Source organism: Chaetodon auriga, chromosome 5, assembly GCF_051107435.1.
Source record: "Chaetodon auriga isolate fChaAug3 chromosome 5, fChaAug3.hap1, whole genome shotgun sequence".
In the NCBI taxonomy this organism is placed as follows: domain Eukaryota; kingdom Metazoa; phylum Chordata; class Actinopteri; order Chaetodontiformes; family Chaetodontidae; genus Chaetodon; species Chaetodon auriga.
The window spans coordinates 28,674,046-28,688,470 of NC_135078.1; the positions used below are offsets into that span (position 1 = coordinate 28,674,046).

General features: G+C 41.0%; 1 protein-coding gene across 1 annotated transcript; it reads right to left on the bottom strand.

The window, feature by feature from the left end:
• Positions 1–4,794: 4,794 nt before the first annotated feature.
• LOC143321389 (uncharacterized) lies at positions 4,795–9,179 on the bottom strand. Its single transcript, XM_076731696.1, has 3 exons — positions 7,914–9,179; positions 6,001–7,838; positions 4,795–5,928 (listed from the first exon to the last, which is right to left on the bottom strand). Exons 1-3 carry the CDS (start codon positions 9,151–9,153, stop codon positions 4,828–4,830), a joined length of 4,179 nt encoding a protein of 1,392 aa, XP_076587811.1. The 5' UTR covers positions 9,154–9,179; the 3' UTR covers positions 4,795–4,827.
• Positions 9,180–14,425: the final 5,246 nt, after the last annotated feature.

The following is a 14,425-nucleotide window of genomic DNA, read 5'->3' on the forward strand; positions in this document are numbered from 1 at the left end:
AGGGAAGCAGTTGTTTCCATTTTCGAAGCTTACCCTCCACTTTTTCAGTGACGCTCTCCCAGTTCCTCCTGGTCATTGTTTCACTGCCAAGGAAGACACCTAGGTACTTCAGGCCATCTGTTTTCCATGATAGACTCTCAGGAAGAACTGGGAGACCGCCACGCCATTTACCGACAGCAAGGGCTTCACTCTTGCTCCAGTTCACCCTCGCTGCGGACAGAGTGTTAAATAAATTAGTTAAAAACGCTAAAACATCGACCTCTCTCTGATTTTTAATAAGAACAATAACGTCATCGGCATAAGCAGATAAAACAATGTTCTCTTTAAAACCAGGTAAAACCAAACCGTCAATGCTTGTGCGAATTTTGCAGAGGACGGGTTCTAGGGAGAGTGCATAGAGCATCCCAGACAGAGCGCAGACCTGTCGGATGCCCCGATGCACCCTGAAAGGTGCACACAGACTGCCATTAAACTTCAGCAAACTCTCAATGTCACTGTACAACACCTGGATCCTGGCAATGAACTCAGTGCTGAACCCAAACTTCTCTATGATTTTCCAAAGGAAGCTGTGTTCAACACGGTCAAAAGCCTTTTCCTGATCTATCGAAATGAGACCAGTATCTATACCCAATGAGCTGGACACCTCCAAAACATCCCGAATTAGGTAGACATTGTCTACCATGGACCTGCCGGGTACACAGTAGGTCTGATCTCGGTGGATGACCTGCTCCATAGCTTCCCTCAGCCTGTTAGCCAAAGCCTTGGACAGAATTTTGTAGTCTGTACCGAGAAGGGACACAGGGCGCCAGTTCTTAATGTCCTGCAGGTTGCCCTTCTTTGGCAAAAGGGCAACAACAGCTCTGCGGCAGGACAGTGGCAGAGAGCCTGAGGCCAGACTTTCATTAAAAACATCTAAAATATCAGGTGCCAAAATACTCCAAAAGGCTTTATAAAATTCTACAGTCAGGCCGTCGATGCCGGGAGCCCGCCGTCCCTGCATGCTCTGCAGAGCAGCATGGAGCTCTTCCATCTGAAGTGGACGATTCAACTGAGAGTTAGTCTCTGCAGAGACCTGAGGTAGCTCACCACAGAAACCCTCAAACAGTGAATCGTTGTGATTGTACTCACTGGTGTATAGAGATGAGTAAAACTCCACAGCTCGCCTCCTTATCTGGCCAGGCTCAGTCAGTTCCTGCCCTGTGTCGGACAGCAGAGAGTGGACTACGTTTCTCTGTCCATGCTTTTTCTCTAGGCCAAAGAAGAAGCTAGAGGGAGCATCCATCTCTGTGATGTTCTGGACCCGAGATCGGACCAGCGCACCCTGTATCTTGTTATCCAGCAGGTTGGCTAGAGCCATTTTTTTGGACTTGAGCATTTCAATATATTCTCGATTTCCTGTGGAAGCACTTGTTTCTAACTCCACTATCTCAGTCTCCAGGTCGTTTATAGATCTACAGGTGTCACGTGTGACATTGAGTGTATGCTACTGGCACAAGAGTTTTATCTGTGTTTTGCCATGATCCCACCACTGCCTAAGACATGTAAAATCAGCTTTCCTGTGCTTAAAAGTGTTCCAAAAATAACTTAAAGCCTCACTAAAACCTCTGTCAAATGTTAAACCTGAATTAAAATGCCAGTATGCACTCTTTGGTCAAATATTTTTTATGGTAACATGACATAAAACCAAAGAATGATCAGTAAAACCAGCTGGCATTATTTTACAATCCTTAAAAACATTAAAATGGTGCTTAAAACAATAAAAACGATCAAGCCTGGCTAAGGATACCCTGTTCTCACTCAGGTGGGACCAAGTGTACTGTTTGCAGTCCGCATGCATCCTCCTCCACATCCACAAGGCCATGAGAAGAGACCAGCTGCTTCAGAGTACGTTGGGAAGCTGAGGCTCTGCATGATTGCGATCTGAAAACTCATACTCAGTGCAGTTAAAATCCCCACCCAAGAATAAGAAATCCTCCGAGCCACAGCAATCCAGTCTAGTTTTAACTTTTTCTAGAAAGCTCTTCCTCTCCGCACCGTTTGTTGGAGCATAAATGTTAATAAAAACCAGGGTATGGTTATCACACTGTGCTTTGGCTAAAAGACACCTCCCCTTTACCACCTGCTCGACCTCCAGGGATGTTGGGTTAAAAGCTCTGGAGAACAGGAAGCCCACTCCACAGCTGAGTGTGCTGTTATGGCTCAGGACTACCTGTCCTCCCCACTCCTTGATCCAGTCTGCCTCCTTGCTCTCATCACGGTGCGTTTCTTGTAAAAATAGTACATCAACCTTTTTCCTCCTTGCTGTGTCAAACACCAGTGCCCTTTTCCTTTCCTCTCTGGCTCCATTCACATTTAACGTCCCCACTCTAAAAGATTCCATGGCGAGGGAGAGGTTAAAAGCAAGAACCTTAAAACCAATAAATAAAAGAAATAAAACCAACAGCCTCATCATCATTAAAAACTGAGTTGTTTTCTAACTTTGATCATCTGTTTCTTTAGGCGGAATATTTCTTGATCAGTTAGTTCTGATGTTGCTCTGTTTCTAATGAGATGTCTGGCTGAGTTGTAAAAATTAAGTTTATCGGGGAAATGTTTCTCCAGATTAAGGCCTTTCACACCTTTGGTTTGCTGAAAAAACACTTTAAACATTTTTTCTGGGTACAATTTATGTTCTTGACTAGTGCTCATCTGAGAGTGAGACATCTCACTACAATCAGACAAACTCTCTTCACTGTCACTGTTGTCTGCAGCACTTGGTCTGATCTCCAGCCGACCAGTTTTGCATCCAGCCACCATGTTTGAGACATTCTTGCGCTTACTGCGCTGCTTCGCAGGAGCAGGAGACCATCCAGATGCACAGTCGTCTGCAGCTGCAGTCGCAGTCTCAGCTGGACGCCCCTCACACATAACACCTGTCACTATTCCTGCCTCTCCATTCTCACTCAGTTCACCTGCCACCTCCCTAATCTCACCCAGTTGACCTGTTACCTCACCCATCTCACTCACCACCACCTCACCTGTCACTCCACCAGCCTCACCCATTTCACCCATAACCTCACCTGTTACCTCAGCTGATTTCTCACTATTCTTACCTGCTTCACTGTCCATGTCACTCCTCACCTCAGTGTACTCACCGATCCCCTGTCTTTCCTCCACCTGACGTTCAAACACTGCTTCGATGGAACTAATGAATGGAGGTACATTTGACAGTGTAATCTTCAGTCAAAGGCAGGACCTGCTCAAACAGACCGTTCACAGTGAAGCCCCTCTCCACCAACAGTCTCACCTGCTCCACCTTCTCCACAAACAAAACCACAGCCCTGTTCATCCGAGCAGCGGATTTCACAGCACTGTGGCCGATCATCTCCCCCACCGCCAGTGCCACCTCCTCCACACTGCAGGGAGAGCCGGCACCCACCCTGATGCCATGCCTCCGTGACAGTGAAGTGAAGCCACCAGAAGCCATGACGGCGTCTGGATGGCCTACCAGCCAGCCAAAGCCTGGCCGGCAAACAACACACAAAACACGCAAAAAGCAACTAAAACTGACACTAAACACTCAGTACAAACGCGACTAACAATACATCAAAAAAATGACAACACAAAAAAGTAAAGTTAAAGATAGAAAAGACCACACTGATCTGCATTCAACCACTTCTCACTCACTCCTCTCAGAAGAAGAAGAAGAAGAAGAAGAAGAGGAAGAAGAAGAAGAAGAAGAAGAAGAAGAAGAAGACGAAGAGGAAGAAGAAGAGGAAGAGGAAGACAACGAAGAAGAAGAAGAAGAAGAAGAAGAAGAAGAAGAGGAAGAAGAGGAAGAGGAAGAAGAAGAAGACGAAGAAGAAGAAGAAGAAGAAGAAGAAGAAGAAGAAGAAGAGGAAGAAGAGGAAGAGGAAGAAGAAGACAACGAAGAAGAAGAAGAAGAAGAAGAAGAGGAAGAAGAAGACAACGAAGAAGAAGAAGAAGAAGAAGAAGAGGAAGAAGAGGAAGAGGAAGAAGAAGACAACGAAGAAGAAGAAGAAGAAGAAGAAGAAGAAGAAGAGGAAGAGGAAGAAGAAGAAGAAGAGGAAGAAGAAGTCAGACTTAATTCATGAAGGTGGTACAAAGTAAATCATCAAACGTTTCATCATCAGTTAATCTGTAGATTATCTTCTCATCCATTGTTTGGTCTATTAAATGTTAGACAATAGTTTAAAATCACTCGTTCCTTCAGACCAACAGTCCAAAATCTAAAGAGACTGTTTTTATTATTACGCTCAGTGGCCACTTTATTAGGAACACATGAACAGTCAGCTGTCATAAAGCTTCATGATGCTGGTTGTGTTTTTGGTGACTGTCAGAGGTGTTGATTGAAATATGGTACAGTGTGTGTGTGTGTGTGTGTGTGTGTGTGTGTGTGTGTGTGTGAAACAGGGACTGAACCTGACTTATCAGGTAGTTTGTTTGTTCTGGTCAGCAGACGTGATGATTTCAGATGATACTCGTGTCCTTTGGTGTTCCTATAGCGCCCCCATCAGGTCAACACGCCTCATTGGAAAACAAAAATCAGTTCTGATCAAAAGCTGAAATTAAGAAAACAGAAGCTCAGATTTTCCATAAACTATCTGAAATTCTTGCAGTCGTTTCCACTGTCATCCAAATATTCCAAATATTAGTCGTTTCCAGATATTTTGTCTGTTCATAAAAACGCTGCATGTTTGTGGAGCAGAATGAGTCAAATCTGCCCCTGAAGAACTGGTAGAACCTGACTTCTCTTCATCTGAAACACAGTCAGTCAGTAACAGCTTGTCTGAGATCAGCTGTGACATTTACATCAAACGAATCTCTTCATAAAATGTTGCACTGTGACGTGTCGACTTCTGTCAAAAGCTCCTGAATCAAGTCATTCTTTTGTTTTTCATGTTTTTGTTCCAGATTCTTCTTTTCCTCTTCAGTTTTCATCTGCTTCATTTCTTCTTCCTGTTTCATCACTAAGTTTTGGATTTTTTTCAGATTTTCTCTCTTTTTGGTCACACATTGCACTAGAGCAAATATTTCACTTTGATGTTTTCTCTTCATTTCTTCTTCTTTGTGGGCTTTAAGTGCCTTTAAGATGTCATATTGTTTGTCTTTGTCTTTCATTTCTTTCTCATGTTTTTCTCTCTGAGCTTTAAATTCCTTCTCATGTTTCTCTCTGAACTCATTAAACTCTTCAGCTTTCTTTCTGGCTTCTTCTTCATGTGTCTTCTGCAGATTCTCTGTTTCTTTCTTATATTTGTCCTCCATGTCTTTTTTCTCTTTTTCCTCTTGTTCTCTTCTCTTTCTGTCCTCTTCTTTTCTTTTCTTTTCATCTTTTTCTCTTTCTTTCTCGTACTCTTCTTGCAGTTTTCTCAGTCTTCTTCGTTCTTCCTCTCGTCTCTTTTCATCTTGGTCCTTTCGTCTCTCCCACCATTCTTTTTGTTCTTTCTCCTTCTTCTCTCGTTCTTTTCTCATCTCTTCTTTCTTCTCCTCCAGCTTTCTGTCAATCTTTTCCTTTGATTCTGATTTGATTTTTTCCTCTAAACTTTCAATTTTTTGTTTCCACTCCTGTTGTTGAATTTCTTCCTGTTCTTTTCTCTTCCTGTTCTCTTCTTCTCTCATTTCCTCTTCTTTCTTTCTCTCTTCACGTTCTTTATTGATCTTTTCCTTCATTTCTTCAAGTTGTTTTTCTCTCAGTTTTCTCTCCTTTTCAATTTCTTTTTTCTCTTTTTCCTCTTGTTCTCTTTTCTTTCTGTCCTCTTCTTTTCTTTTCTTTTCATCTTTTTCTCTTTCTTTCTCGTACTCTTCTTGCAGTTTTCTCAGTCTTCGTTCTTCCTCTCGTCTCTTTTCATCTTCTTCATTTCGTCTCTCCCACCGTTCTTTCTGTTCTTTCTCCTTCTTCTCTCGTTCTTTTCTCATCTCTTCTTTCTTCTCCTCCAGCTCTCTGTCAATCTTTTCCTTTGATTCTGATTCTGATTTGATTTTTTCCTCCAAAGTTTCAACTTTTTGTTTCCACTCCTCTCGTTCAATTTCTTCCTGTTCTTTTCTCTTCCTGTTCTCTTCTTCTCTCATTTCCTCTTCTTTCTTTCTCTCTTCACGTTCTTTATTGATCTTTTTTTTCATTTCTTCAAGTTGTTTTTCTCTCTGTTTTCTCTCCTCTTCAGTTTCTTTTTTCTCTTTTTCCTCTTGTTCTCTTTTCATTCTGTCCTCTTCTTTTCTTTTCTTTTCATCTTGTTCTCTTTCTTTCTCGTACTCTTCTTGCAGTTTTCTCAGTCTTCTTCGTTCTTCCTCTCGTCTCTTTTCATCTTCTTCATATCGTCTCTCCCACCATTCTTTTTGTTCTTTCTCCCTCTTTTCTCGTTCTTTTCTCATCTCTTCTTTCTTCTCCTCCAGTTCTCTGTAAATCTTTTCCTTTGATTCTGATTCTGATTTTATTTTTTCCTCCAAAGTTTCAACTTTTTGTTTCCACTCCTGTTGTTGAATTTCTTCCTCTTCTTTTCTCTTCCTGTTCTCTTCTTCTCTCATTTCCTCTTCTTTCTTTCTCTCTTTACGTTCTTTATCGATCTTTTCCTTCATTTCTTCAAGTTGTTTTTCTCTCTGTTTTCTCTCCTCTTCTGTTTGTGCTCTCTCTTTTTCCTCTTGTTCTCTTCTCATTCTGTCTTCTTTTCTTCTTTTCTCTTCTTCTTTTTCTTTTTCTTTCTCGTACTCTTCTTGCAGTTTTCTCAGTCTTCTTCGTTCTTCCTCTCGTCTCTTTTCATCTTCTTCATTTCGTCTCTCCCACCATTCTTTTTGTTCTTTCTCCTTCTTCTCTCGTTCTTTTCTCATCTCTTCTTTCTTCTCCTCCAGCTCTCTGTCAATCTTTTCCTTTGATTCTGATTGTGATTTTATTTTTTCCTCCAAAGTTTCAACTTTTTGTTTCCACTCCTGTCGTTGAATGTCTTCCTGTTGTTTTCTCTTCCTGTTCTCTTCTTCTCTCATTTCCTCTTCTTTCTTTCTCTCTTCACGTTCTTTATTGATCTTTTCCTTCATTTCTTCAAGTTGTTTTTCTCTCTGTTTTCTCTCCTCTTCAGTTTTTGCTCTCTGTTCGTCCATTCTTCTTTTCATTTCTTCCATTTCTTCCTCATATTTTCTTTGAAGCTCCTCTCTCTCTCTCCTCATCTCTTCTTCCTTCTCCTTCAGGATTCTCTCCATCTCTTTCTTTATTGCTGCTTCGGCCTCTTGCAGCATCTCATCAGTGTAGCAGCTGCCTCCATTTTCCTCCACCATGGTGTTAATCTTGGTCATCAGCTCACTCACTTGTGTTCGGTCGTGTTCTTCATCGTTGTTGAACACATGGTATCTTCCTCCACAGTCAGCGATCAGCTGCTTAAAGGAATCATCACATTCCTTTTCAATGTATTCTTCAGCAGATGTCCCATCATCCTCCAGTTTATCTCCTCCAGTTAACAGAATGATGGTGAACTTTTCAGCTTTCTTCCCAAAACCTTCCTTGATGAGTTTCAGTGTCTCCTTCTCCTCTTTTGTAAATCTGCCAATGTGTAACACCAACAGGAAGACGTGTGGTCCTGGAGCCAGAAGACTGATGCATTTCACCATCTCCTCCTGAACGTCTTCATGGGACAAAGTTGTATCAAACAGACCAGGAGTGTCGACCACAACGACCTGACGACCGTCCACTTCACTCTGTGCTTTCTGACAATGTTTGGTGATGGATTGTTGGCTTAATTTGGCTTTAAACTCTTTTCCTCCTAGAATGGTGTTTCCTGAAGAGCTCTTTCCACTGCCAGTCTTCCCCATCAGCACAATCCTGAGACACTGTGGGCTCTGATCACCATCATCACCTGTGAAATATAAAGACCAGGAGTTACTTCAGGACACAGAAGAAGATTGTTTCTATTCATCACGTCCATACTTACAGCTGATGAAGCCTTTTGTTTCCTTCAGTTCAGCTCGTAGTTTGCTGATGTCTTTCTCTTGCTGTATGATCTTTTCTATTTGGACAGATGCAAATGTTTCTGTTGTGTAGCTGCATGGTTTGTCTTTGCAGGCTCTCATCTCTTCCACAGCTTCCAGCAGCTCTGGGATCTGCTGCCTGTCCTCCATGTTGAGAACATCATATCTTCCTCCACAGCTCTGACAGAGATCCTGAATGTCCTTGTCTCCTCTAATAATGTCCACCACAGCTGGAGCTGTAGGATCTGACTCCACAGTCAACAGAATCCTGGTGAAGTCATTGACTCGAGAGCTGAATGTGTTCTGGATGATCTGTAACTCTCCCATGTCTTCATCAGTGAGGGGACCCACAGGTAGGACCAGGACGAAGGCATGGACGCCCTCAGGGTCACAGAGGGAGATACACCTCAATGATTCCTCCATCACTGCCTCCTGAGCTCTTCCATACAAGGCAGGCAGCTCCACCAGGGAAAGCCGACGTCCACACACCTCTCCCTGATGTTTAACACACTCTGAGGAGTCGGAGACTGAATGAAACTCTGTCCCACCTAAAATGGCCTCGATGGCTGAAGTCTTCCCTGCTCCTGTCCTCCCACACAGAACCAGGTTTAAAGCTGCTCTGATGTGTTCAGACTTTGGTCTGATGGTCTCTTCAGTGAAGGTGAGGAAGCTTCCTTTGTTTTCATGAACAATCTTCTCAATCTTCTCCATTAACAGCTCGTGGTCACCTTCAGCCATGTTGAAGCGTCTTCCTCCACAGTCTTCAAGGAGCTGACTAACAGCTGTTTTCTTCCCCTTATGTGTCTGGATGACCATTGAGTGTTTAAAAGCATCTCCATCAAACAAACTCAGGATGAACTTCAGTGTTTGTCTGTTCTTCTCTGTGAATTTAGAAGGTTTCACTAACAGCAGAAGAACATTTGGTCCAGGAGGACAAAGAGTCATACAGCTCTTCATCTCTCTTTTCATGTCCTCCTCAGACAGACTGAAGATGTTTGGACTTTTCACGACTGTCAGCTGATTTCCTCTCCACTCTGCACTCACAGCCACACATTGTTTGGTTGGTGAAGTTTTCTGGTAACCAAACTTTTGGTTCCTGATGATGAAGTTGCGAAGTTTTGTCTGTTTGTCCTCACTTTTTCCCAGCAGCACAATCCTGATTCCAGATGCTGTAAAACAACAGAGACAAAGATGAAACCACATTAACTGTGAGTCTGAAATCACTGCACTGCTGACATGAAGAGATCTCTTCACTCATCTGCAGACTTGGTCAAAGTTCTGGTTCGATTCAGAGTCAACATCTTCTAAAATGTAATGTGTCATTATATTATTGACAGTTAACCAAATGATGTTCATATTCAGCTGTTTTGTTTTTTTTTTCGAACTTTTTATTTTTAATTTTCTTCACAGTGACAACATTATACATCTCAATCCTTGTTGTGTCAAAATTAGAGCTTGAGAAAACCATACAATAACAACATGATAATGGCACAAAATATCAACAAGGGAGGCAAAAAGAAAATAAAAGCCAGTTAAAGAAAGAAGAGAAAAAAAAACGGGGGATAATATAATTCCTTTTTTTTTCTTTTGTCAATAAGAAGGGTGTGTGTCTACATCACTAACAATCAAGTGAGTTGGGGACTTCACTGCATTAGTAAATTCCTTACAGGACTCCATCTTTTATCAAATGTATTCTTTTGTAACCTTAGGAGGTAAGTTATATGTTCCATCTCATAGATATCCCTGATTCTCCGAATCCACAGATTATAAGTTGGTGGTTCGGGTTTCAGCTAGTTAATTGTTATACATTTCAGTGCGGCAGTTAGTAGGATCTGTAATAGATAATTTGCAGCTCTTCCCTGGATATTTTGGGGTTTTAGCCCTAATAGGACAAATCGTGGGTCTTGGGTAATATTTACACGAGACACCTTTTTAAGTGCCTGAAATATCTCATCCCAGAATACTTTTAATATAGGGTATGACCAGAATATGTGTAGGTGATTCCCTATGTGAGCTCCACAATTTCTCCTGCACTTATTAGTGAGTGTTGAGCACATATGTGTTCGAAAGTATCTGGCTATAGCTCTCCATTTAAATTCCCTCCACATATTTGAACTAGTTACCAAGTGTGCTTCGGAGCATATCTCGCTCCAGTCCTCTTCCGATATTCTCTGCTGCATCTCCTTCTCCCATTTTTCTCTGTGGTTTGAGGTCATTGGGTTCATAGCTTGGAGTTTCTGATATAATTGAATTATAATTAAATAAAATTATCTTTACTACATCATTTCCAGATTGTAATTTTATGAAAAAGTTTTCTACCCCTGTGGGGTTTAAAATCAAGTTCCAATCTTTTTGTTTTGTTAGGAAATCCCTCAATTGTAGGTATCTGAAGAAATCAGTACTAGGGAGAAGGAAAGCCTTCTTTAATTGTTCAAATGATTTTAGAGTACCTTCATCACACAATTGGTGTATGTATTTCAGTCCAAATACTGACCATCTTCTGAAACCCGCATCAAATTGAGAGGGTGTAAAATTTCTAATTGAGCCTATATGTGTTAATGAGGAAACTGACCGGGGTAGTCGAAGTGATGATTGAATTTCTCTCCATATTTTTAGGGTGAACATAGTCCATTCTCCTATTTTGATATTTTTTGGAGGGTATTCTTGGAAGGGTAACTCGGAGAGAGATTCTTGGCATTGACTTTTTCAATATTAAGCCATCTCGTATCTGTTAAATCCTTTACCCACGCAGTCGTAGTTGTGCTGCCCAAAAATAATATCTAAGATTTGGGAGTCCAACTCCACCAGCCATTTTTGGTAATTGCAGCGTTTTAAATCTAATTCTTGGATGCTTACCATGCCAAATGAATCTGGAAAATAGTTGATCTAATTTATTAAATGTCAATTTTGGTATTCCAATTGGTAACATTTGAAACAGATACAGCAGACGGGGAGTACGTTCATTCGTATGCTTTCTATGCGTCCCAGGAAGGACAGAGGAAGAGCTGTCCATCTGTCCAAATCCTCTCTGATATTTCTGATTATCTTCTTATAATTAGCATCGTATAATTTCTGTAGCAATGGTGGTATGAATATTCCCAAATACTTAATACCCTCCTTGGGCCACTTAAAGCCACTTTCCAATATAAAGTGCTGTGGAATTTTACCTCCTATGATCATTGCCTCGGTCTTGTCTATGTTAACTTTATATCCTGAATAGAGTCCATATTTAGAAATGATCTCTTTTAGGTATGGGACTGTTGTTGCTGGTTCTGTGAGATATAACAGGACATCGTCTGCATATAGCGAAATTTTGTGCTCCTCCCTGTTAATCATCACTCCTTTTATATTATTATCTACTCTAATAAGTTGGGCCAGCGGTTCTATACTAATGGCAAACAGGAGAGGCGAAAGAGCGCATCCCTGCCTGCAGCCACGTTCTAATACAAAGGCCTCTGATCTATGTCCGTTTACTCTGACGTAAGCCTGAGGGTTTGAGTATAGTGTTTGTATCCATTTAAGAAAATTTGGACCGAATTTGAATCTCTTCAATGTTTGGATAAGGAACTGCCAGGACACCTTATCAAAAGCCTTATGTGCATCTAATGATAAAATCATGGCATCTTGTTTCTGCCCTTGAGAATATGTTATTAAGTTTAACAGTCTGCGAATATTGTCCCCATAATATCTCCCCTCAATAAATCCGGTTTGGTCCGGATTAATAATATGGGTACTGATCTTGCTCACTCGCTTCGCTAGGATAGTTGTTAAGATACGAAGATCTCCATTTAATAGCGATATTGGCCGATATGATTGACACTCAGTAGGATCTTTGCCCTCTTTGTGGATCACCACCACTGTTGCTTCATTCCAGGAAGGAGCCATGGCCCCTGATTCTAGAGCGCAATGGTATGCTTGCAACAGTAGTGGGGATATTTCATCTTTAAAAATGTTATAGAATTCGTTAACATAGCCATATGGGCCCGGGCTCTTGTTTGTTTTAAATGATGAGATTACCTCTGGTATCTCACTTTCCTTTATAGGTTCATCTAAATCTTTGATCATTTCCTCTGAGAGTTCTGTTACTTTAATTTCTTTCAAGTATTGTTTTATTTGCTTGTCATCGGAGCAGGTGTCTGTATTTTGGTATAGGGACTTGTAGAACTTAGCAAATGAATTAGCTATTTCATTTGGTTTTGTTAGGAATTTAGATGGGGTCTTAGATTTTAACTTTTGCACAATATTTGATGATTGCTGTTTCTTTAAGAAAAATGCAAGTAATCTGCTTGCCCTATTTCCGTGTTCGTAACACCTCTGCTTTGCAAATCTTAAATTTCCTTCAATTTTTCCAGACATTAAACTATTAAGCTCCCTTCGTGTCTCTTGAAGCAGAACAAATAAATTGTTAGATGGTAACTGTTTATGTTGTTGTTCTAACTTTTTAATTTTCTGCTCCAGTTCCATCTGCCTGGCTCCCCTCTCTCTTTTTTTTGCACTGGAATATGCAATAATGCGTCCTCTGATAAAGGCTTTAGCACAATCCCATACAATAAGTGGTGAAACATCTGGGGTGGAGTTGATGTCTAAGTATAATTTTAATTCAGTTCTGATAAAAGTAATACACTTCTCATCATTTAAAAGAGAGGTATTTAATCTCCATTGCTTTGATGTTGAACTATGCCCGAGATCCCATGACATCAGCAGGGGAGCGTGATCTGAAAATGTAATAGAAAGTATTTTTATGTCAATTACTCTGTAAATTTCAGATTTGGGAGTAAAGAAGAAGTCAATCCTTGAATAAGATTGATGTCTATTTGAGTAGTCGGTGAAATCTCTTCTATTAGGTAGCTTATGTCGCCATACATCCACAATGCCAGTCTCTATACATTGACAAATTAGCATTTTGCCCATTCTTGGGAGTGGGGCTTTTGGAGCAGGCTGTCTATCTAAAGACTGTGACATAACACAATTAAAGTCTCCTCCCATTAATAAAAGCCCAGTGCTATGTTGTAGTAGAAAGCTGAAAATGGTCTTTATAAAGACTGGATTGTCTTCATTTGGGGTGTATACATTCATCAGGGATATATTTAATCCATCAATGATTCCATTTACTAAAATATACCTGCCCTCTGTGTCCTTATGAATTGCTGTTGCTATAAAATTTATTGATTTATGCACCAAGATCAACACTCCTCTTTTGTTCCCTGACATGTGTGAGGAATAGTACACTTTATCTGCCCAAGATCTTTTTAACTTTTCATGTTCTTTGTCTGGGAGGTGGGTCTCTTGTAGGAGAGCGATTTGACATCCAATTTGTCTTAATTGGCTTAGAATCTTTTTTCTTTTGATAGGGCTGTGGAGTTCTTTAACATTGTAACTAACTATTTTAAGGGACCCCATAATTTAGGATATAATCAGGGGTAAATCCCCGAATAAGTGAAGGAGGCACACACAAAAAAAAAGAAAAAAAAAAAAAGTCACTGAGCTTATCAAAGGTGAGGCATTTTGTATCATGAACATGAACATGAATGCTCTTCTGGAGCAATGGGATCTCTGAGGAACATGAGATCTGGAATGTCCGGTCAGAACGTTCTTTAAGCGTCTTAGGGTCATGGAACATAGGAATATCCAGGACTGCCCTATTGGCTCCTGGGCCTAAGCTGCTAAGATGGCAGCTATGCAAACTAAGGAAGTTTGCGTACTCTTACTTTAGTACTGTAGTTGCACAGTAGACAAGAGCTCCAACAGAACCTAAAAAACATTATGTTTGACATTCTTGAAAATAATAACCTAAATCAACACAAGGGAAAAGTCAAGAAATATTCATATGTTATAAGCTATGTAACACTTACAAATAGAACCGAAAGTATATATACAACTCACATTTGTGCTGTGTACATTATATCTATCTCAGTCCTCAGTCTTTTTCTCTCATTTATCAAGGATATTAAAGGGTTGTTTTTTTAGCTTGGGACTGGACCTTTAATCCGCAGTGAGGGTGTAATATGGTCACTCTCCATGATCACTCCTGGACGTGATGTTTCTGGTCACGTACTGCATGGCCTTGGCTGGATCGAGGAACTCCTGGTCCTCACCTTGGAATGTAATGCGGAGTTTTGCAGGGAAGAGAAGGCCATAGCGAATCCCATGTCGACCACGGAGCGTTTTTTTCACGTCGTTAAATGCTACCCATGCCTTCGCGACACTGGTCGTGTAATCTGGAAAAATGGCCACCGGATCTCTATCAGTATTCAGAGGGGCTCGCTCTCGGGCATGCTTCAAAATGTCCATATAATAATAATTATAATAATAATGCATTTTCGCGATTATTACCCGTGGTCTTCCTCCCGGTTTCCTTGGCGCGAGACTGCGATGGGAGTGATCCACTACCAGGTCTCTATCTATTTGCAGCAACTCTTTCAAAAGTTTAGAGACCGCTGCAGTGGTGCTCGAACCTGGCTTCTCCGCGACTCCT